The following is a 24725-nucleotide window of genomic DNA, read 5'->3' as shown; positions in this document are numbered from 1 at the left end:
TATTTTAACTGTATTTCCAAAGCAACCTTGAAACTGAGGATTAATAGCTCGTTGCATTGTTCCCGTAAAATCATGAGTTTCCATGAAATTGAAAGGTTGTTCTGCTCTTATTTTATAACCAATCATTTCTTCACGACAATAAGATTCATCATAAGAAAATGTTTTTAAATTTCCACTTTCATCTTTACTTAATTGTATATAATTTCTAATATCTACATTATTTTTAGTTTTACAATTTTCATGATGCATTTTTAAATGACTTGTACCTGCATTTGAGCCACCACTAAGAAGTTTGTTAAAAATTTTACATTTTGCTTTTATTTCTTTTTTATTATTTTCTAAATTTATTTCTATTCTATAAAAAAAATTCCATATATATGAAGTAAATTTTTTGTTATCACATGCATTAGATGAAGAACAAGAACCACTTGCCATAATTATAATTATTGATAAAATATCATGCTAAAAATAATAAATGTAAAATTAAAATGTAACAAATAAATAAAAGTAAAGGTGAAGTATGTTACTAAATTGGAGAACCGAAGCAGAAATTCCTTCAAATTTGAACTCTTTGAACCACCAATGCTTGTTTTTCACCACCAATAATATTAAATAATTTGAGACAAAATGCAATAATCGGAAATATTGTGGAATGGGAGAGAGCTTAAGAGTTGAGAGAATAGAAAAAAATTGAGGGTATTTAATATTTATAGAGATTTAAATATTAGGATTTAATTTTTTTTTAATCAAGACCGTTCAACGATCATAATATTGAATTGAGTGGCAGACATGTTCAACGGTCATGTGACCGTTGAACAGCCAACTCACTTTTATTTTTTTTCAAAAATCATACAACATTTCTAATATATATATAACTAATGCAAAATAGTTATACAAAAGAGGGCTAGTTTAGTTGGTGGTTAGCTCCCTTATGGATTCATAAGGGAAGGGGTTCCCTTCAAAATTGAAAACTATTTTAATTTTTACCCAAGCCTGCCCCCGGCCCGGAGGAGTACCTTAGTTGTAACAAGGGGAGATACCTCTTGGAACATTAAGTAAAAAAAAAAAAAGACAGCGCTACAAGCTAGATGTCCAAACTTCAATTGAACAACAAACACACTCTCCTTAGTCCTTGGTTGAAGAACATATATTTGCAAAAACAAAAGATGCCTGAGGGAGTCTTAGTATCCTTTTTCGATTCCATCCATATAAAAAAATATGGAGTATTAGAAGCTCAACTTGTTAAGAAATAGCGAATCCAAACTCAACTTATTGTAACAAAAATTATGGAGTATTGGAAGCTCCTTAAAGACAACATCTCCACCCTCTTTTAAGATGAAAATGAAGATGTTGGTTCAAAGTATGAACGTGAGTCAAAGATTTCATATATCAATTATCTCCAAGACAACGAAGATGATTGTGAAGTTATTTTTCCTCCCATTAGAAAATTAAGGTGATCTATTATTGTTGGGCTCCCTTGTATGTGAGGGAGTGGTCCCCCCATATGCTTGGGGACCAAGTTGGTTGCATTGGAAAAAGACAAAAAGGGACGAAAAAAAAAAAGAAAAAAAAAGAAAAAACAGAGAAGAAAGACGAGAGAGAAAAATGCATATCACTACCCAAATTTCATCAATGAGTCGATCCCACTTCATTTGTGGTTCGATCGAGTTGAATTTAAAGGAGAGATTTGAAACTCAAGTAGTTACAATCTGAACGGTGAAGATCAAATTTTGAGCTCGAGAACTAATGTTACTGCCCATGAACAGTAACGACATTTTTGGTATACTTTCTCCAATTTTCTTTGTTTTTGCTAAGAGAGATTGTATAATCCAAGGCTATATGTGTTCTTGATGTATTTGGTAGGCTCTAGAGATTATTCTAGAAAAGATAGATATAACTCATTATTGTTGATAGTGGAAGTTTGAATTGGACTAGGTCTCGTGGTTTTTCCTTTCACATTGGGGGGTTTTCCACGTAAAAATTTTGGTGTCTGATTTATTTTTTTGTTGCATGAGTTTATTTATTTATTGTTGCTAGTTGATATTGTCTATTTAGTTTTGCACAAAGAAATGGTAGAAAATTTTTGGTGTTTGTTGGAATATTGTGAATTCACCCTAACAAGTGGTATAAGAGCCAAGTCAATTATCAATGGGATCTTTTGTGTGAATTAAATGGAGGAGGTTGGCAGTGGAATGATTAAACTCATAGCTTCTAATTATTCAATTTGGAAGACTAGGATGAAGGATATTTTATATTGCAAAGAGTTGTTTGAGCCAATTGAATGCAAGGGTTATAAGCTAGTTACTACAACTGAGGATGAGTGGAAGAAATTAAATAGGAAAACCATTGGATAGATTAGGTAGTGGCTTGATCAGAGTGTCTTCCATCATGTAGCCAAGGAAGTTGACACATATAGCCTTTGATAGAAATTAGAGAGTCTTTATGAGAGAAAGACCGCACAGAACAAAGCCTTTATGATAAAAAAGGCTTATGAATTTAAAGTACAAGGATGATAATAGTGTTGCAGAGCATCTCAATAATTTTCAAGAACTGTTGAATGAGCTGTCTACTATGAAGCTTGTGCTAGATGATGAGGTATAAACTTTACTTTTGTTGAGCTCTTTACTAGGCAATTGGGAAACTTTGGTGGTATCCTTGAGTAATTCAATCCCAAATGGTGTGATAACTGTCAACATGGTAAAAGACAACATGTTTAATGAAGAGGCAAGAAGAAAAGAGTTAGGTATTTTCTTTAATACAGAAGCACTTGTTATAGAGAGACGAATGAAAAGTAAAAATAGAAAACCTTCCAGTGATTATAATTGTGACAAGTTAAAAGGAAAGTCAAAGTCTAGAAAATAGATAAAATATTTTTATTGTGGCAAGCCAGAACACATTAAGAGAGAGTGCAGAAAATTCAGAAGAGAAAAATTTAAAGGAAAATGTAAAGAACAGAAAGAAGACAAAGACATCACAGTAGTTGCATCTGATGGTGATACGATCATTATTTGTGATGATGTGTGTGTAAACCTTGCATGCCAGGATTCCACTTGGGTGGTTGATACAACAACATCGTTTCATATCACTGCACGTAGTGATTTGTTCTCTTCATACACTAGTGGCAGTTTTGGTTGGGTTAGGATGGGAAATGAAGCAAAATGTGAAATTGTTGGCATGAGAGATGTAGAACTAGAAACTAGCATTAGGTGCAAATTGGTTCTGAAATATGTTAGACATGTTCATGAAATACGCTTTAGTTTGATCTTTGTTGGGAAACTTGATGATGAGGGCTACCATAGTCATCTTGGAGAGGGTAAGTGGAAACTTACTAAGGGTTCTTTTGTTTTAGCTAGGGAGAAGAAAAACAATACTTTCTACAAGACAAAAACGAGACTAGTGAAGGAAGAGGTGAACATTGTTGAGAATGAAGCCTCTACTGAACTATGACATAAACTGTTTGGTCACATAAGTGATAAAAGACTTTAGGTTCTTGCCAGAAAGAAGTTTCTACCAATTAAAAGTACATCACTATTACCTTGTACACATTGTCTATCTGGAAAGCAAAGTAGAGTTGCATTTCGTAGATTTCTTTCATGTAGAAAACCATATATTTTTTATTTAGTTCACACTGATGTTTGTACTATGCAAAGTAATACTCTTGGTGGTGTACTTTATTATGTGACTTTTATTGATGATCATTTAAGAAAGGTGTGGGCATATGCTTTGAAATCCAAAGACCAGGTACTTGATGTATTCAAAGTTTTTCAAGTGAAGGTTGAGAGACAAACTAGCAAGCAATTAAAATCTGTCAAAGCAGACAATTGTGGTGAATATAAGGGGCTATTTGAGCAATATTGCAGAAATCATGACATAAGCTTGAGAAGACGATTCTTAAGACCCCACAACAAAATGGTGTAGCTGAGAGAATGAATACAACCATCTATGATAGAATTAGGTGTATGCTCTCTTATGCAAAATTGCCTAAGTCTTTTTGGGGTGAGGCCATGAGGGCAACCGTTGGTTTGATTAATTTGTCTCCATCATATTCTTTAGAGGGTGATATTCTAGAGAGGGTTTGGATAGGAAAATTTGTTTCCTTTGAGCACTTGAGAGTGTTTGGTCATAAGACATTTGTTCATGTTCCTAGAGACGAGCGGTCCAAGCTTGACAACAAGACTAAACGATGTATCTTCCTAGGTTATTCAAATGAAGAGTTTGGGTATAGGTTATGAGATCTAGTTACCAAAAAGATTATAAGAAGTAGAAATGTTGTTTTCTTCGAAGATCAAACCATTGAAGACTTGGATCGAGTTAAGTAGTCAAAACCTTTCAGTGAAAAACAAGTTGATTTGGGTTTAGTTTCTCCTAACTTTGTGGAACATAATGAACATAGGGAAGTTGTGCAAGAAGAATAGGTTGATACAGTTGACAGAAATGATGAGTCTATAGTTGATGATGTAGAAGAAAATCCTACAGTTGAGAATGATGGCCTAAAACAACAACAAGAACAAACTACTTCAGAGTTGCCTACTGAAACACAATTAAGAAGATCTACTAGATAGCGTCAACCTTCCAGAAAGTATACTAGTGATGAGTATTTGTTGCTTTCTGATGGGAAAGAACTAGAAAATTATTAAGGGGTTCTACTACATGACGAGAAAAAAGAGTGGTTGATTCGTTCCCAATTGGTGTCTCAGCTGATTCATGTCCTCTCAATGGTCCCTAACAGTGGTGCCATTTGATTCGTGTCTAGCTGGTGTCCATTGATTGTGGTCTTCAGGGTGTAATCAACAAAATTTATAACCTATTACACCATGTACTAGGATAGCCTTAGCTAGCATAACATAGTGGCTCTAGGGTCGTTCACTGGGATGAGTTTTCATTCCACAATTGATATTAATCTAAAGATGAATTGGTGCATTTTCATTTCAAGGTTAGCTTAAAAAAAAAACATAAAGAGGTTTAAATGAAAAATGTTTGGTTTTAAACTAACCAAAAATAGTAACTGATTTTACTTACAAAGAAAAGTGTTTCTTGGAGTTTAGATCACTAGGTTTAGGTTCCTCATACAAAAAGGGAGTTCCGGTCATTTGTTTCTTTTCCTCGCATTAGAGAATTAACATATAGTTAATTCTCTAACCGGTGTGGTACAGATGCTTCCTATTAATGGGTTCAAACACTAAATCCCTCTCACTAATGCACCTTGCAATGACTCATGCCTCTCACCTAGCATTTACCATTCAAGATGATCTTTAACCTTGGATTACCCATCAAAAGCTCGCAAGAGATAACTAATGGATGTCTCCTTGGAGTCCAAAAGCTTACCAAGTGTTGGCTATTCTAGAAAATCCTACCTTCAAACCACTTCCTAAAGGCTCGCAAGAGATAAACTAGTGCATCTCAATGAACGGAGATCACTTGCCTTATCAAGTGTTGGCCCAGGTGAGTTAAAGATGTTTTAAGTTAACTAAAAAGATAAAAATCATTAACGGGTCACACTTTCTCTTCATTAAAAATTAAAACAACAAAACTTCCAATTTATGCATTTGGAAACTTACCCGGCTTTCTTCACTCCAAGAAACGAAGAGCCTAGCCTCTCATCCTCTGAGGAAAAATCCTCAGAGTTTGATTGACTAGAAATTAAAATAACAAGAAAACAAAAATATGAAGGAAAAACAAAGCAAGTGCTCTGTAAAATATATTTCTTGCAAAACTGTACAAAGGATGCGTCCAAGAACTAGCTCCACAGTTCTATCTATTGTAAAGAAAATTACAACTATATATAAGAGGTTATTCACCCCTTTGTTCTTACTTAAATACTAAGGAATCCTATGATAGGTGGGTTACAAGGAGACTTTGGGGATTTAGACAACAAATATTTAAAGCAAAATATCTCAAGATGTCGGTTGGAAATATCAGGAAGCTTCAGGAGAACTCCGCGGCACTGTATACTGAGAGAAAAACTCTCCGGGTAAGCGCTATCAGAGGATCCGGATATGTCTGACCGGAGAAGTTGAAACGTCCTCCTCTCCCATTCGGATGTGAGATATCCGGATAAGGTGGAATTTCGGTCGGATAGAATTCTTTCCCGGGTGGAATGAGCTATGCCGCAAGGGGGACCGTCTGCGTGTGCAAGGAGTAAGGACCCTTCTCCTAGATGACACGGAGCGCGCAAGGCTATCCGGGTCAACTCCATCCGGATTCCCCAAGAGGGCATGTGGCGTGCTCCCATTTCCGGACTCCCTCAGAGAGAAGCACACGACACTCATGAACATCACACTCGGACGATAGCATATCCTATCTGGATGTGTTGTCTGGATCATTGACTTAATGTGAGCAAGCCTTGCTACGTCATTCGGACAGCCTGCCACAGACCATGTTTCGCCGCCATCCTGTCCGGATGCCCTGTCCGGACATCTTTTACTCCTTGCATTCCAGATTTGCTTATGACAAAGGACTTCAAAGCTTCGGTTCTTCATGCTCCTGAGCTTTCCATTGCTTTGCCATGGATTCCAAAGAACTCTCCTCAATCACGGATTGCTTTGGTGATAAAAAAGCTATCAAAACACCAAAACTTAACACAATTTGATTAGAATTGATTACAAGGGTCCTTAATACGTTAATTGGGTTAAAATGTGATAACTACTACTCAAAAGTGTTTATAAGAGTTAATTACAAGCTATGAAATAACACTTTTTGAGTAGTAATCAGTGGTTGAGAGTTATGCATGAATAGATGAAATCCTTACATAAGAACAACACTTATGAATTGATGGAGTTGCCTAAGGGTAAAAGAGCATTGAAGAATAAATGGGTACTGAAAATGAAGCCTAAACCAAATAGATCATAACCAAGGTACAATGCTAGATTGGTTGTGAAGGGTTTTAGTTAGAAAAAAGGCATTGACTTTGAAGAGATTTTCTTGCCCGTGGTTAAGATGTCTTCAATCCGAGTTGTGTTAGGCTTGGCTACCAGTATGAATCTAGAGATTGAACAACTTGATGTGAAGATAGCTTTCCTTTATGATGGCTTAGAGGAGGAAATATATATGGAGCAACTAGAAGGGTTTACAATCAAAGGCAATGAACACTTAATGTGTCGACTGAAAAAGAGTTTGTATGGTCTCAAGCAGGCACTGATATAGTGATACAAGAAGTTTGATTCCTTCATGGTTGAGCATGGGTATGATAGAATTGCTTTTGACCATTATGTATTTGTGAAGAAATTCTTTGGTGGAGAATTTATTATTCTCTTGCTATATGTGAATAACATGCTGATTGTTGGTCATGATACTGGTAAAATTGATAAGTTGAAAAAGGAGTTGAACAAGTCCTTTGAAATGAAGGACTTAGGGTTTACAAGTCAGATTCTTGGTATAAAGATTTCTCGAGATATGACAAATAGAAAATTGCAGTTATCTCAAGAAAACTATATTGAGAAGGTTTTAGACAAGTTCAACATGGGCAAGACAAAACCAACGAGTTCTCTACTTGGAAGTTATCTAAAGCTAAGTTCCAAACAAAATCCTTCAAGTGAGAAAGAAAAAGAAGAAATGCGAAAGGTGCCCTATGCATCAGCCGTGGGTAGCTTGATGTATGCCATGGTGTGCACGATGCCTGATATTGCTCATGCTGTTGGAGTTGTCAGCAGGTTCATTTCTAATCCTGGCAAAGAACACTGGGCTATAGTGAAATGGATTCTTAGGTATCTAAGGGGTATTTCTAAGACATGTTTATATTTTGGGACTGACAAACTTGTGCTTGTAGAATGTACAAATGCAGATATGATTGGGCATTTTGATTCCAAAAAGTTTACTTTTGGTTATTTGATCACTTTTTCAGGGGGAGTAGTGTCATGACAATCAAGGTTGTAGAAATGTGTTGCTTTGTTGACCATAGAGGCTGAGTATATTGCTATCACTGAAGTTAGCAAGGAATTACTGTGGATGAAGAAGTTCCTACAAGAATTGTGTCTATAGCAAGAAAGGTATCTATTCTACTGTGATAGTCAGAGTGCTATTCATCTTAGTAAGAATCCAATTTTTCACTCTAGATCTTAACATATTGATGTGATATATCATTGGATTCGTGATGCACTAGAGATGAAATTTGTTTGCCTTGAGAAAATCCATACTGATGAGAATGGATCATATTGATAACAAAACCAATATCTACAGAGAAATTACAATTCCATACAAAGCAAGTGGACTTGGTAGAGCTCCTCACATAGTCGGGAGGGGGAGATTTGTTGGACTCTCTCATATGTGAGGGAGTGGTGCCCATATGCTTGGGGACCAAGTTGGTTGCATTGGAAAAGGCAAAAATGAAAAAAAAAAAAAAAACAAAAAGAAGAAAAAAGAGAGAAAAATGAATCTCACTACCTAGATTTTATCAACGAGTTGATCCTACTTCATCCGTGGTCCAATCAAGTTGAAATTTGAAGGAGAGGTTTGAAACTCAAGTAGCTACAATCTGAATAGTGGAGATTAGATTTTGAGCTCAAGAACTAATGTTACTACCCGTGAACAGTAACAACGTTTTTGGTATACTTTCTCCAATTTTCTTTGTTTTTGCCAAGAGAGATTGTATAATCCAAGGCTATATGTGTTCTTAATGTATTTGGCAACCTCTAGAGATTATTCTAAAAAATACAGGTGTAACTCATTATTGTTGATAGTGGAAGTTTGAACTGGATAACGTCCCATGGTTTTTTCCTTCAAATTGGGGGTTTTCTACATAAAAATTTTGGTGTTTGATTTATTTTTCTGTTGCATGAGTTTATTTATTTATTGCTACTAGTTGATATTGCCTATTTAGTTTTTCACAAAGAAATGGTAAAAAAATTCCAATGTTTGTTGGAATATTGTGAATTCACCCTAACAATGATCACATTTGAAAAGATTACTCTTAAGTTTAAAAGACTTGAAAGCTATATTCATAACATTTTTCAACTTTCCACATGAATCAAGATAAGATTTACATGTTTTCCTATCTTTAGCTTTAAAAGTCAAAAGTGTTATAGAAAAAACAGATTTGCTAAGATAAAATTCTCCACCGAAAGCAATTTTGTTTAGTCTCAAACTTTTTTTAGCATTAAGACAGATAGCTTGCACTGAAAGTTTGATTCTTTTCAACATACACAACTAGCTTTAAGAAGGCTAAGAAAAAAAAAAAGGTCAAAAGAGATGGTAAAATGGTAAATTTTGTTATTCAGTATTCACTTAAGAGTGTTTACCATTCAAGATTATAAAATTTTCATATTTAAGAAGCCTTTGTCCTCAATCACCAAGACTTGTAATCCCTTTATATGTAAGCTCTAAATCTTTCACTTCCTTTATTGCTTTTATCTCTTTTTATTATAAGTTACTTCTCCTCGTAAGTTATTTGAGGATGTTCTTTAAGATTTGAATGTTGAGTTTAAGACGATTTAAATTCAAGTTGTATTTTATTCTATGCTTTAAATTCATTGTGCTTTCAAGTAATATACATATATAAAATGCTGAGTAAAGTCAAAAATAAAATTCGTTTTTTACTTTTCAAACATTTGAGAGAACATGTAAACAAAGAGTTTAAATTTGACACTTCAAATGGAAAATTTCAATATATATTAACAGGAAATAATGCTTTGAACTTAGCCACATTACATCCAAAAAGAATCAACATCAAGTAATAGATAACTCATCAATGTCACAAAATATTAATTTCACATGGGAAATATTTATTCTCCACATTAAAATAATTAAAAGTACAAAATCGAAAAAAGAATAAGACATGATATAAATAAATGAGATCAATATATAAAAGGATGTGATCAAAGTGAAAAGTAATAAAACTCATATATGGTATAAAACATGAGAGTTAAAATACAAAGTTTTAGTATGACACCCCAAACCCAATTTAAGGGTAAAATTGTAATTTAGAAAAGAATAAATAAATTAAATTAATCTAATAAGGGTAGAAAGGTCTTTGCATGTTTAAAAAACCTTAGATATAAATTAGATTCCCTAACTTTATTGTATAAAAATCCTTTTACACGAAGACAAAAGAAACAAAAGAATGTGGGGTTGAAGATTTGAGAGTTTAGGGGTTTGAAAATCAATTTATGCTGATAATCGTAAGCGAGATTTAGAGTTTGAGGTTAGTGATCATGTTTTCTTCAAAGTTTTACTTATGAAGTTTGTGATAAGATTTAGGAGAAAAGAAAAGCTCAATCCTTGGTTTGTGGGACCATTTGGAATCTTGAAAAAAATAGGCACTTTGGCATATAAAGTGGCCTTACCCCACAAGCTTGTATAAGGTTCATAATGTATTCTATGAATCTTATATGTTTTTTTTTTTTTTATCATTCTTATGTTGTAGAGTTGAAACCTATTCAGATTTCAAGAGGATCTAACTTATGAAGAAGTACTCATTCAGATTATAGATGTAATAGAAAAGATATTATGTCCTACTATTGTCAAGTTAGTAAAGGTCTAGTGGAGCAATTATAGTATTCAAGAGATCACTTGAGAATTAGAGGAGGAGATGAGAGAAAAGCATCCTCTTTATTTCAAGACTCAATTAGTCAAGTTTAGAGGACTAAACTTTTGTTAAGGGGGAGGAGAATGTGATGCCCCAAACCCGATTTAAGGGTAAAACTATAATTTAGAAAATAATAAATAAATTAAATTAATTTATTAACGATAGAGAGGTCTTTACGAGTTAAAAAACCCTAGATATAAATTAAATTCCCTAACTTTAATGTACATAAATCCTTTTACATGGAGATCAAAGAGATAAAAGAATGTGAGATTAAAGATTTGAAAGCTTAGGGTTTGAAAATCAATTTTTCTAGGTAAGATTTTAACTCTTAAATTAGTATTTTATATTAATTAATTAATTTTGAATGCTTTAAAAATTCTTTGGAAGATCTCAATCTTGCACCCAATTGTGCAGATGTTGTTAGCTTTGAACTCAAAAGGACCCTCATAGATTTAAAATACATTTATAGGGTTAAGAGGAGCTCATACTTATATTAGCCTCAGTAACTTTCTTTCCTATCCAATGTGGGATATCATAGACACTTCTCATGTAGACACAATGTCCTCGTTGTGTCTTATAGGATTATGAGGTCAAACAGATAAACACCCCTTATGGGGCTAAAAAAACCCTTGCACTAGGGTAAAAAATGGACTCTGATACCATTTGTAGTGACTTACATCTAACCATGTAGATATTGTTTATTATACCATTTGTAATGACTTACTCCAAACTGTATAGATATTATCTACTTTATACCTAAAAGAGTTCTCACGACTTTAAAACATATCTATAAGGTTAAGAAAAACTCATATTTATATAGTATAAAAAACTCTCTTCTATCCAATGTGAGATATCATAATTATCCCGTATTTAGATGCAACATTTTCGTTGTGTATCATGAGATTATGAGATCAAATTGACAAACACCTTTCACGGGGCTAAACAAACCCCTACATTGAGATCAATGATCAATTTTGATACCATTTATAATAACCCATTCCTAATTGTGTATATATTATCTACTCTTAACCCAAATGAACCTTTACGATTTTAAAATGTTTCTAATAAGATTAAAAAGAACTTATACTTATGTAATGTTAGAAATTTTCTCAAAACTTTTTTGGATTTTCTCTTTTTATTTGATGTGAGATATTAGATATGGATACTATTTATATACCATTGAAAGTGTCTTTGGTAGGTAATAAACAACCAAAAAAAACATGCCCTACAAAGTACAAGTCTTAACGAATAAAATATGGATATTTTTAGAAATATGGGATTATGGGCGTTTTAAATTGGGGAAGGATTCGAGGGCGGCGAAGGGAAGAGTCACGGGGCAGGAGCCAAGTAGAGAAATTGTAGTTCACATGGGGCATCCAATCACTGACCACCCAAATATATAAAATAATTTCCTACTACTAACTGGCGTCTATCTTCATCTGATTTTGTGAGGCTGCCCTCTCTCTATCAGCAAGCCCACCAATGCCTAGAGGCCAGAGAAGAAGATGGGTCCCGCCCCTTGTATTAGAATTTCAATTTACAACATCTATCCATAGGTATCAAGGAAGAGATTAAGAAGCATGTGTATGTTGATTTAATACTAATATAAGTTGATACTTACAAAAAAAACCATACAACATTTTAAATTCTTTTAGAGAAAGTATATAAAGTGGGAGGATATACTTTCTATTCATTTTTTTTAATAAAAAAAACTCTTGTACTTCAAAATTTTTAAAATTTATATTTTTAAACTATTTTTAAAAATCATTACTATTTTAACATAAAATTTTAAGAGTTTTTGTGTTTTGTATATAATTTATTATTATTGTTATTATTATTTTGTTTTCAAAAACAGAAAATAGAAAATATATCTAAAATGATAATTAATTAATAATATAAATAAAATATAAATTTTACTAATTTGAATTAATTAAAATGGGGATGAGTTTTTTCCTAAAATCTCTCTTTCCAAATATCCCATATTTTCTCAAATTCTCAAAGTGATTAAAGATCTTAAGAAAAAAAAAGATTTATGGTGTTGTCCGTGGACAAATAGAAGATAAGTTTATCTGTTTCCAAGAAAAATGGTTGCCACAAATTCCTGGAAAATTGTGGAAGAATGAGCACCCGACGTCATCATTGGGAATATGATGGGCTATGAGCCCACGCACAACAGACCCCTGATGACAATGCAATGTACTGGAGGCTCTCTCCTACACATGAAGGACGTCAGTGGATGAGAAAATTAGAGAACGACTCTACAATTTTCATGAGGGGATGCGGTTCCATATGAAATGCCCACCTTGAAAAACTAATCCACACAACTTCCCATCTCCCTCATTTGTTCCCTATCCTTTTTGTCCTCATTCACCCCTTTTTTTAATTGCTGCGTTTGTTTGTTTTCGTGTATTGTACTTGAATAATTAAGAGTTTTCAGCCTACCTCCACCACTATCTTCAGCTCATCCTCTTTCATGCAATCTCCTTCTCTGTAGAGGAGGCCAAGGTCTGTTCTGGTTCTTACTCTTGTTCAATCTCAGATTGTTATTGTTCTTGGTCATTACTGTTTGATGTCTGCTTTTGTATTGTTCATCTGGGTTTGATCAAATTCATGTGTCTGGGTTCTTCATTCCATGTACAGAAATGGGTCTGAATGAAAAATTTGATTTTTGTCTGTGTCTGTGTTATTGGGTTTCAGTTGGGTTTGATTGAAGACTGTTTACTTGTGTTAATTCCCAAGTAGGTTTTAATCAGGACTTGGGAGTGAGTTTATTCTAGTTTACGGTCTTTTGGGTTTTAGCTTGGTTTGGTTGCATGAATCCAGAATTTAATCTAAATATATTCTGTTTAGAAACCCAAAAACAATTATGATTTCTAAGACCACGAGTTTTTTTAGCAAATCATCATCTCGTAGACTCAGTAGTGTTCGTAAAGTGGGTAGTATTTGAATCTAATGTAAGGATTTGTGGATGTTGAATATAAAGTGAGCCTCACATCCTCCGGAATTAGAAGAAGGAAAAACAGGGGAATCCTGTTCGTGGTTGCTGGAATGATGAATCTTGCATAGGAAATGAAATGAAAATATTTACTGTGAAAATATTTTTCCCTAGAGACTATCATTGAAGTGGTGATTTTAGGAGTGTAGTCACGGGCACTTTGGACCCTGTATTTTTGGTTTAGTAAATAGTTGGTGGGATGAAATCTGCAGTATTTGTCGCAGAGTGTGCTTTTTTGGCTGCTTGTATGTTTGTTAGGATCGAAGTGGAGTTTGTTTCTACTTTTTCTTCTGGTGGAATTCCCTTCTTTATTTTCTTCTAGATTTTGCATACTTTGAACTGATGTTGTACCTTAGCTTTTCTGCTTTGTGTATTTTGTTTGTAATGCCCGGATCTAAATGTAATTCAGTAATTCTAAATCTTCTTACAGAATTGTTTGGGAACAGAAGAACTAAATAATGGCAGACACAGAGATAACCAATGTTACCGAGTATGAGGCCATTGCTAAGGCAAAATTGCCTAAGATGGCTTTTGACTACTATGCATCTGGTGCTGAGGATCAATGGACTCTTAGAGAAAACCGAAATGCTTTCTCAAGGATTCTGTAAGTTCTTCACTTGCTATTTGCAATTTCCCCAAAAGTTGTTCTTTTGGTTTGATTCTCCTTATGGAATCATCTCTATGCTCTCCAATTTTTGCAGCAGGTTATTTTCTGTGATGTCACCATCACTATTTCAGGCTTAGTGCTTCTGTTCTCTAAAATCCGTCTTTTGATTGAATACATAGGTTTCGACCTCGAATTCTCATTGATGTAAGCAAGATTGACATGACCACAACTGTCTTGGGCTTCAAGATTTCAATGCCCATCATGATTGCTCCTACAGCCTTTCAGAAAATGGCTCACCCTGAAGGTATATGCTCCTTTTCTTAGAGCTTGTCCTCTCTTTCAATGAACTGATGCATATGTTATATTTGGAGTTGGTACTTACATGCTATAGATGCATACACGTCTACAAATGTACAAGCATTGTTATGCATATATGTGTACATAATCAAACAAACACACACCTGCACACATGTGCACGCTCACACACACACACGTGTATTTGTGTATGTGTGTATGTGTGTATGTGTGTATGTGTGTATGTATGTATGCTTGTGAGTGAACCAAAATATTCATATATTCAAACATACATGTGTACGCATATAAATACATGTAATTATGCATGATGATTGTTGGGTGAGCAGGGAGGGTGAGGTGGTTGTGATGTTGTGCAGAAATGAATTTAAGGAAGAAAGGTAATGGCCATTGGGACAAATAGAATTTAGTGTGCAGTTTGATTGAATGTTCTAAAATCACTTTAGTATGAAAATTAGCTTGGAAGTCACTGTTGCCGTCACAAGTGGAAAAAGTAGGTACTGCCTGCTTTTATTGAGATGTATAAAAGGTCATTGCAGAATTGATGGAAAAATATGGTTGCTGGAATATACATTTCCAAGACGTCTTTTCATCTTCATTATTCTTCTTAAAGAGTTCTCAGAATTGATGGCTCCTATTCCCTGCAATTACCTTTTTCTTTTTGCAACTCTTCGAGTTACCAACCATAAGAGTTATTTTGGAAAAGATTACCCTTGTACCTCCTAGGAACCACTGACCACTTGGAAGGAGTGTAGTATCCATGGTCTATAATTGCAAAAATTTCAATAGGAGAAAAAAAAAAAAATGGTTACAGGTGATGTTTGCCTCAAATAGGTAAGTAGGATGATTTCAAGGAGCTCAATAATCACATACAAAGGTTAATGGATAGTTCATTTAGTCTTTCATTTTTGAAATTAGTACAACTCTATGAAACATGAAGAAATGCAACTTGAACCCACAAATTTAATTCTTATGCAGGTGAGTATGCAACTGCAAGAGCAGCATCAGCAGCTGGGACAATCATGGTTAGATATCTAACCATTTTACTTTGCCTTTTTCTTTTAATTGATTTTAATTTTTATATTATTGTACGGTTGAATGTGTAGAATTAGGATTCATGTGCAAACCAATATGGTGATTTTCTGGCATAGTTTTCAGCTCTTGTAAGCATTAACAATATTCTGTCTCTGCCTTGTTTAATTGTGTGCAATGCTTTGTTTCAGACCTTGTCCTCATGGGCTACTTCCAGTGTTGAAGAGGTGGCTTCAACCGGCCCCGGCATTCGATTTTTCCAGCTCTATGTAAGTTTGAATTGTTGACTAAGTGCCAAGTTCCACATCATTCAAGGGTTTGAATTATCTCCTTAATCCCGAATTTTGTTACTATTGCTTAGGTGTATTTTTCATTTCAGAAATATCTCTGATCAGTGGTTCCTTTACCTATCATTCAGGTTTACAAAGACAGGCATGTGGTTGCACAACTTGTGAGGAGGGCTGAGAGGGCTGGCTTCAAGGCAATTGCCCTTACTGTGGATACTCCAAGACTTGGCCGCAGGGAAGCTGATATCAAGAACAGGTGAATAACTAAAATAATTATTTGGAATCAGGGAATCATACAATAATTTGAAATATTTGATTATAAGGCCTCTTGATACCCAATTAATTTATCAAATCAATCTTAGCTTGAGGTAATATGCACATCTAATTAGGGGCAGTTAGTTTGCTCTCCATAAGAAGTTTTACTAATGAGTTACCCTACAGATTTACTTTGCCACCATTTTTGACATTGAAGAACTTTGAGGGATTAGATCTTGGCAAGATGGATAAGGTTAGCAAGGAATAAACATTATTAGTTTTAGACCGATTGTGTCCACTTATGTTATTGTTATTTCATGATATGTTTGTGGTGCTGATATTGCAGGCCGATGACTCTGGACTAGCTTCATATGTTGCTGGCCAAATTGACCGGTCTCTTAGCTGGAAGGTAGAGATTGCTTTTTCTATCTTAAGATTTCTTGAACTATGCACAGAAGTAAGATTTTGAAAACTCAACTTGGATATTTGGACAGGATGTCAAGTGGCTTCAGACAATTACTAAATTGCCGATTCTGGTGAAGGGTGTACTCACTGCTGAGGATGGTAAGCAAAACAGCACTGCAGAACCCATCAGAGAGACCTATTATGTTCTAATTTTGTTTTATCAGCAGTTAAATGATCTAAGCATGTAACCCAGTTTTTGTGCTAACTTTGCAGCAAGGATAGCAGTAAATGTTGGAGCAGCAGGAATCATTGTCTCCAATCATGGAGCTCGCCAACTTGATTATGTCCCTGCAACCATTATGGCTCTAGAAGAGGTATGTTTACTTGCTGCATGCATAATTATGGTGGATTTCTAATCACAGGCACCATCATAATAAAATTCTCCCTATGTTTCAAAAAATTCTTGACATGATTATTATCTTCATATAAAACCAAAGTAGACCAAATCTCTTGTGTTTAATTCTGTTATTCACATGTTTGTAATTTTATCGAACATGGATTTCTTTCCCAAATTCATGCTCATTCCTGTTTCATCCATATCATTTCCTTATTCCTTGTGAGATTTTTCAATTACTACCGGCTTCATGCTCTGATGATATTTGCTCAATGAATTCCTTTAGTCTTGATCATTCTCCAAGTGGACTGTGATTGCTTCGTTTTTAACTTGCCTCTATCCTGGAAGTTTCTATTAAATATGCATTTGTCTGAAAATGTATCTCATGCTATTCTAACAATGGTTCCATTGTGGTAACCAACAGGTTGTCAAAGCCACCCAAGGCCGTATTCCTGTTTTTCTTGATGGTGGGGTGCGGCGTGGGACAGATGTCTTCAAGGCTTTGGCTCTTGGAGCCTCTGGCATATTTGTAAGTAAATCATAAATGGCTCATCCATGATAGTAAATATAAGAAAGAATTGACTTCTAGTGGCCTCTCAGATGATTTAGTGCTCCAATCTCATATTTTCTTCTGTTTCTCTTGTCCAAAATGGAAGACTCTGAAAAAATCTGAAACATATGTCAAAAATTCAAAGTAAAATAAAATTATTGTTGGAAAATCTTCACTAGTCCGATCCCCTCGTCTTAATTTCAGATTGGAAGGCCAGTGGTGTACTCATTGGCTGCTGATGGTGAGGCTGGTGTCAGAAAAGCACTTCAAATGCTTCGTGATGAGTTTGAGCTAACCATGGCATTAAGTGGTTGCCGCTCCCTTAAAGAGATTAGCCGCAACCACATCATGACTGACTGGGACGCTCCTCACATTCTGCCTAAGCCAAGGTTATAAGATGGTAATGCGCCTTGTTGGGAACTGATTGTGATGAAAGGTTAGGTGTCAAGAGCCTTTGCCATTAGAATAACTTCATCCCAGATTCATTGGATGGAAAAGTATTTAGAAGAATTTAAGCTTTTGTAATGACAATGAATGGTACTTCTATAAATGGCTATTTCTGCTTTTTCTGTGTATACTGTATAGCTCCTCCAAGCCAGGATGGTTTGCTGAATATTATCTGGGCATGCTTTGAAGTTGTAGAAATTGCATTGTGGCAGTGGCACACATTAAACCAGTTTCCCTGCTCTGCTAATGCTCTGTTTGGTTGTTGGCAATCTTCCTTTTATTTGTTTTTTGTTTCCTCCCTTCCAAAACTCTAATCTTCATACAATTTTGATCTTCCCGAAGACCTGAACCTTATCTTCAAATTGTACAAAATCCCTTCCTGTTCACAATTTTATTCCTTGAAAAGATTGTACTTTAATAATTTGAATTCAACTTTTTTGTTTTCTCTTCAAATGCCTTGTTTCCAAGTAGGAACAAAATTGTTGTCTTCCTTTTTATGAAATGAGATAGCCAACCCAAATCAACACGGACCAAGCTGGGGAAGATAAGGGCCCAAAAAGAAATTCAACCAAGCTTATCCTCTGCGTTCAGCCTCATGTCACAATGACAAAGCAATTTATACAAATTCTCAATACATTTTATGCCAACCCTTTTCTTATATAGAGGCTTGCCATTATTCAAGCCTAAGGTCTTATTATCATCTTTTTGGGTTTAAGACATTTTTAACTTTCATCTAAAATTCTAAAATTAATAATCACTTTTGTATTAATTTTAATTCAAATTTCAAACCAATTTGGTTATTTTGTTTATTTATTTATTTATTTATTTTGGCTTTTAGTATTGGTGAAGCCACTTGTGAAAATAAAGTCACCATTGAATTAGAAAAATACATCAAAATTGTTTCATAAAACTTAATATTTATTAGTTAATTTATTGATTTAAAACTCGTTATTTCATTAAAATTGTTTGATAAAAATAATTTAATTTTTTATAATTATCAAATTGATATATTTACTCTTATTAATTATAATTTATAATTAATATTTGCATTCATTATTTTAATGAATGAATTTGTTTGTTAAACATCTTTGTTAAAAGTATTATATATATATTAAATAATTACATAATATTTATAATAAAAGATGAGGGAAGAGTCATGAGTTTAAAAGAGATGTAGGCAATAAGTAAAAAGGATTTAGGATTTAAAATAAATTAATTATTTTGAGGATGCTTAGTAAAATTTAATACTTTTTATTTAATACTTATTACTTAATGACTTAAGTTGACTTTAAGTTAAATTATACTTAAATTATTGACTTAAAATTTATTATTTAATTTTTGTTTTATGTATTAAGGTTGTTTGATAAACTTAATTTAAAATTTGTTTGAAATCATCAAATTAACATATCTATCTTTATAAATTATAATTAAAGTAAAAAAAGGTAGAGTAACAATGAAGGTCGTGGAGTAGTAAAAGAGATCATGGAGGTAACTACGATAAATAAAGATAAAAAGATAAAATACAGATGTGGACTTAAGAACAAATTAATTATTTCTACTTATTACTTAAAATTGTTTTTTTACTTTAAACTATATTATTAAGTTATTTTATTAAACATACTTAATTTATTTAATTACTTAAATTAAGTTATTAAGTCACTTTAAGTTATTAAACTGATTCACTAAACACCCATTTAATATTAAAATATTTGATAAAACTTAATATTTATCACTTAAAATTAACTTATTTTTAAATTATTGTATATTTAACTTATTAATTTTAATTAATATTTAATTTCATTAATCTTAATCAATAAATTTATTGGTTAAACATCTCCATATTAAAATTATTATAAATTATGAAATTAATTTGAGTAATTAAATAATAAGTATTTAGCTTTATTAGACATCATTATAATTCAGAATAAGCCAATTATTTTAATTTAATAGTAAGTCTTTGGATTATGTTATTTGAATAAAACAAATCTATGTGCGTTTTTTTTTAAAATTTTTTTATCTTAAAACAAAAGGTAAACGTGGTGCGTTTGATAAGTTGAAATTGTGGGAAATTATTATGACTAAGAAAAGGTTTCACTTCTTCTTTCGGTCCATATCACAAAATGAAATAAATGCATTTTGTTACCTTCATCACATTCTTTTAGACATTATTCTATACGAAAATATTGGCTCCAACGTTGACAACAAGTCATGGATTTATGTAAAATAATAATATTATTTTTTTAAAAAAATTCCTAAAAAATTATTAAGGCTCGCGCTATATATCACATCAGTATCAATTACAATAAAGATCCAACTACAATATATTATATGTGTAGTTTAATTTCATTATTTTGTATTAACTTATGTTCTATTATTTTGTATTTTGATATTATTTTTTTATATTTTAATTTCGTTTTATACTTCGGTTCTATTTGTTTGTATTATTATTTAATGATTTAGGGCATGTTTAGCAATTGTTTTCAAAAACAATTCTTACAAATAGTTTTTTGAGAGCAATTTTTGAAATTTTTTTATTTTTATTTTTATAAAACAAAAGTATGTTTGAAAACTTAAAATGTTTTTAATTTATTTTTAATATTTTTAAATATATTTTAAAAGTAATTTTTATATTTAATGTTTTATTTTTAATCATTCTCCGTATAATTAACTCTAAAAAAATAAGCAAAAACAAGTAAACAACTAAAAAATATTATCTACAAACACCATATTTTTTGTTTAAAAAAAAAAAAAATAAAAATAAGTTTTTAGTTATTAAATATATTTTCTGTATTTTTTGTTTTGGATAATAAAAAACTATCGTAAAAAATGATTTCCAAACAAACTCTAGATTACAAGTTTGATAAGCACGAACCGATATCCGCCCTAATTTTTTTAAAATTATTACAAGTCATGGCTACTTTCCCGAGCATGTTGCCCTGAATTTGCTATGCAATTGCCTTACGTTTTCTGCGGCCCAAATATTTATTATAATAATAATTTTTTATAAGGTCTGCAGTGTGGTTCAGTGAATCACCACATTATGGCTCAAAATCATTGACTTTTATGCCTTAGAAAAACACCACCTTCGGCGCTGAGAAACTTTCAACAATATCACCCACGGAACAGAAGTTAGAGATGGTGGAATTAGAAGAGGAGCAAAGGAATTGCCTAGAAGGTTAGAACTATGTACAAATTTCCTAGGAAAGATCTTGGAAGATGCTAAAAATGGGACACTTGTGACTTTTTGGGCCTTGTCTTTAGCCACTTGAACAAGATCAGTTGGCCCCCCACCGCCGGAGATGATGTTTTTCCCTTTAATTTCCTCTACTGGTTCAATGTTTCTGTTGTAAAAGTGTCGTGAAAATCTCTACTCATAACATAAACGTGGAACGGTGGGAGAGACTGTTTGGATGAGGCTCCGCTCCTTTTGAATGCAACTCACCTAAATATGCCCACCGAACAAACTTTGAATCTGATTATTGATAGAAGCCTAAAAAGCCCAAAAATTAAAATGATGTTTATATTCATACTGAAGTAAGGAGGAAGGCAACTTTGCAAAGAAATGTATTGGAAGTGATTTACCCTGTGTTTGTTCTTAAAAATGAATGAGGAAAAATGTTCGAATGATAGAAAGTAAAAGGCAAAAAAAAAAAAAAAAAAAAAATTCTTTTCTATATAAAGATTAAATTACTTGAAATTGTATCATTTTTTAATTAATATAGTCATATTTGATTTTTTTTCTTTTTAATTTTACATAGTAAAGAAAATATGAGAAAATAATTTTTCGTAATATTTTTTTATCTTTTATTTAATTTTTTCCTAGAAACCTTAAAATTTATATTGTTTCATATGGTGAAAGAGTATTTTTTTCAAATTTAATTCTTGTTATTTAATTATTTAAATTAATTTTAAGTTAAATTATCCTTGAAATACATTTGATTTTTACTTTAAGTATTAAACTTATTTGATCAGTTAATTTAGAGTGTGTTTGAAGGTGATTTTAAAAAGTGTTTTTAATATTTCTAATACTTTAATAATAAAAATTTTCAAGTATTAAAAATATTAAAAAGACTTCTTAAAATCATTATCAAATGAACTTTTATTTTTTATTTTCTTCTAAATTATCAAATTAACTATTCATCCCCATTAGTTTTAATTAATATTTATTTTCATTAATTTTGAGTTATAATTTATTTTTTTGTTAAACATCCATATTAAGGTCATGTTTGGTTGTTTGAATATATCATAAAATAAATTAAAAGATGAGATAATATATCTTATCGCATGTTTGAATGACAATATAATATAAAATCTCATCATTTATATCATATTTCATTTTAAATTAAATATAGAATAAGATAAATAGTGAGATATATTGTTTTATTTTCTTTTTTATATTCTTGGAATATAACAATTGATCCTCAATTAAATATATAATTTACATATCTTATGAATAATACATTTCCATTTATTATCAATTTTCTTCATTTTAATTTTTTTTTTATGCTATTGATTTTGTAAAATAAATAATTTTGATTAAAAAAAAGTTAAATTTATAGTTCTTTAAAACATAATGTAAAATAGTACTATATATGCATTATTTAATATAATATTTAATATGCAAATTATTTTTCTATATTTAGCAATAGAAGAATATGATATTTTATTTATAAATTTTAAATAATCATGAATACTATTAATAAAGTAATAACAAGTTTTATTTCTTGTTAAATAATAAATTATTGAACAATTTTCAAATAATATTAACCTGTGATAGATTTCATTTGTTAATTTTTTTTCAATAAATTTTTATTTTAAATAAATATTGAACACTGAAATACAATATGTTTTTCATTCTATTTTTCTGTTCTTTTTGTAAGTCAAATAAAAGAATGACATGATGTTTAAAAATATTAGAAGCAGTATAAAATATTTACAATAAAAAATAAGTGATAGAGTGAAGTTGTGAATATCAATAGAAGACATACAAGACTTGAATAAATAAGACAAAAAAAAAAACAATAAAATTAAGATATCGGTTATTTTGATTTAACATGACTTAAAATTATTTTTAAATTTAAATTATTTTATTAATAATATTTAATCCCTTTAACCACTTAAATTAAATTACAAAATCATATGAAGTGATGAAATTGATTTTGCAAACATCCTCTTAATAACAAGCACAATTAAGATATGTGAAATGTAAAGACTAAGGAATCAAAGGGTATTTTTAATTAAGAAGGTACAAATTTTCCCATTGGAAACCCTGGTTCATAATTTACATGTGCTTTGAATGGGAGGAAATTGTACAAGATGAGTCGTCTCTCCACTGAATCAAAGTCGTTGGATAGTAATATCTGAGAAGAGACTAATGACCGTATGGGGAGGTGGCTTCAATCCTATTTTTTCGCTTCTGGAGGAAGCTTCGCAGCGATCTCTTCATTGAAAGGCCAGTAGGGCTGTACAGCTGGGATTGCAGAGATGGCGAGACCATGGTCACGTCTGAGGCAGTTGGGGTTTTCGTCTCCACTTCTCTACTTGCAGTAAGTATTATGGCTCTAGCCTGCAATATACTAACAAACTTATCATAATTAATAGAAAGAAGCTTCTGTCCTAATTAATAAGTCATATATGACAAAGAGTACTTTTGCCCATACGACAAATGGCATAGCATTGAAATTGAATTCCCTAATGATATACTGAGTCGAACTCGGGAGTTACTTCATACATATATCCAAATGGTACAACAGCCCACAAGAAGACTTGATCTGCAGGGTTCATGAATAGCCCCTGGAAGACAAGACCCAGACCCAGACCCAGACCCGTATGTGCATACCTGAAGCTCTGTAACTTCACATACGCAAACCCTCCCGTCATAGAAAATGGTCAGCTGCTGCTGCTGCTGCTGCTCTTGTGGGCTTCCTCTTCCCATCTCCATCCTTCAGTTCCCAACACAAAAACCAAACAAATCAGGACAAAAGAAGTGCATATATACAAACTATCAACCCTTGTGTCAGAGGCAGTGAAGTACTGTCTCCGGGGCTCTATGTGCATATATGAATAGGTAAAAGATAAAGAAACCCAGAAAGAGAGACTATATTACATCATTTTGTGACGGTAAGCAGTGGAGGGAAGAAGGCTTAGTTCCAAATTGCAGTTCCTGCTCTTCATCTTTGATCCTTGAAGGGCTGAAACCTTGTGTTAATTGCTTGAATATTTGGAGTGCAGGAAGAGAAATGAATGGGGATGAAGGAAGGGTAAAGACGGGATGCTTCTATATATATGCCACATGTGAATGAAATATCAAATATCATATGGTAGGAAGAGCCACACCGCACCGCACCACACCACACCAGTGGTACCGTTTTTAATGAGTTGAACGCGAAATCCACACAAGAAACCTAAAGACAAAAGGTATTGGCATTAAATTATCGGCATGTGAAACACGATATTCACCACACCACACCACAACCACCTTTTTTGCTGCATATTTTTTGTCATTATCGAGTATCATGCATTCATACCCCTCCTTCCTTGTCCACACGTATTTCCCATTTTGTTTTATTTTTCTCTGAAAAACCTCTTTTCTCCTTCCATTTGCATCAAAATATTTATTTTACCCTTAAATAAATTCAATGCATCAATCATAGGAACATGACTCTAATTCTAGTCCCACACTTGGGAAGTGTGACATCTAATCCAATCTAAATTAAATAATACTATTTTTCCTTCCCTTTAATTTACTGCATTATTTTACCATTTGCTTTACCGAATGTTAAAAAAAAAAAGTTATTACCATATATTAAATGTAAAAATTTCCTATTATTAATTTATCATTTAAATATATGGTAAATTATAAATATATATTCAACAAGTAATATTATTAGCCCAATGATTCCTCCATTTAATGTTTTGATGA

General features: G+C 32.5%; 2 protein-coding genes across 2 annotated transcripts; one reads left to right on the top strand and one right to left on the bottom strand.

The window, feature by feature from the left end:
* Positions 1–12543: 12543 nt before the first annotated feature.
* Positions 12544–17931, top strand: LOC100232932 (glycolate oxidase 1). Its single transcript, XM_002278068.5, has 12 exons — positions 12544–13024; positions 13945–14118; positions 14301–14425; positions 15412–15458; positions 15657–15734; positions 15884–16008; positions 16194–16260; positions 16354–16416; positions 16502–16571; positions 16686–16786; positions 17231–17335; positions 17561–17931. The coding sequence occupies exons 2-12, from the start codon at positions 13973–13975 to the stop codon at positions 17750–17752; spliced, it is 1119 nt and encodes a 372-aa protein (XP_002278104.1). The 5' UTR covers positions 12544–13024; positions 13945–13972; the 3' UTR covers positions 17753–17931.
* A 5078-nt stretch (positions 17932–23009) lies between these two features.
* LOC100246382 (protein TIFY 5A) lies at positions 23010–24140 on the bottom strand. Its single transcript, XM_002271161.5, has 3 exons — positions 23910–24140; positions 23643–23745; positions 23010–23369 (listed from the first exon to the last, which is right to left on the bottom strand). The coding sequence occupies exons 1-3, from the start codon at positions 23975–23977 to the stop codon at positions 23175–23177; spliced, it is 366 nt and encodes a 121-aa protein (XP_002271197.1). The 5' UTR covers positions 23978–24140; the 3' UTR covers positions 23010–23174.
* Positions 24141–24725: the final 585 nt, after the last annotated feature.

The sequence above is a fragment of the Vitis vinifera genome, chromosome 10 (genome assembly GCF_030704535.1).
Source record: "Vitis vinifera cultivar Pinot Noir 40024 chromosome 10, ASM3070453v1".
NCBI classification, from domain to species: domain Eukaryota; kingdom Viridiplantae; phylum Streptophyta; class Magnoliopsida; order Vitales; family Vitaceae; genus Vitis; species Vitis vinifera.
The sequence above is the reverse complement of the archived record's forward strand: the minus strand, read 5'-3'. Positions and strand labels throughout refer to the sequence as shown.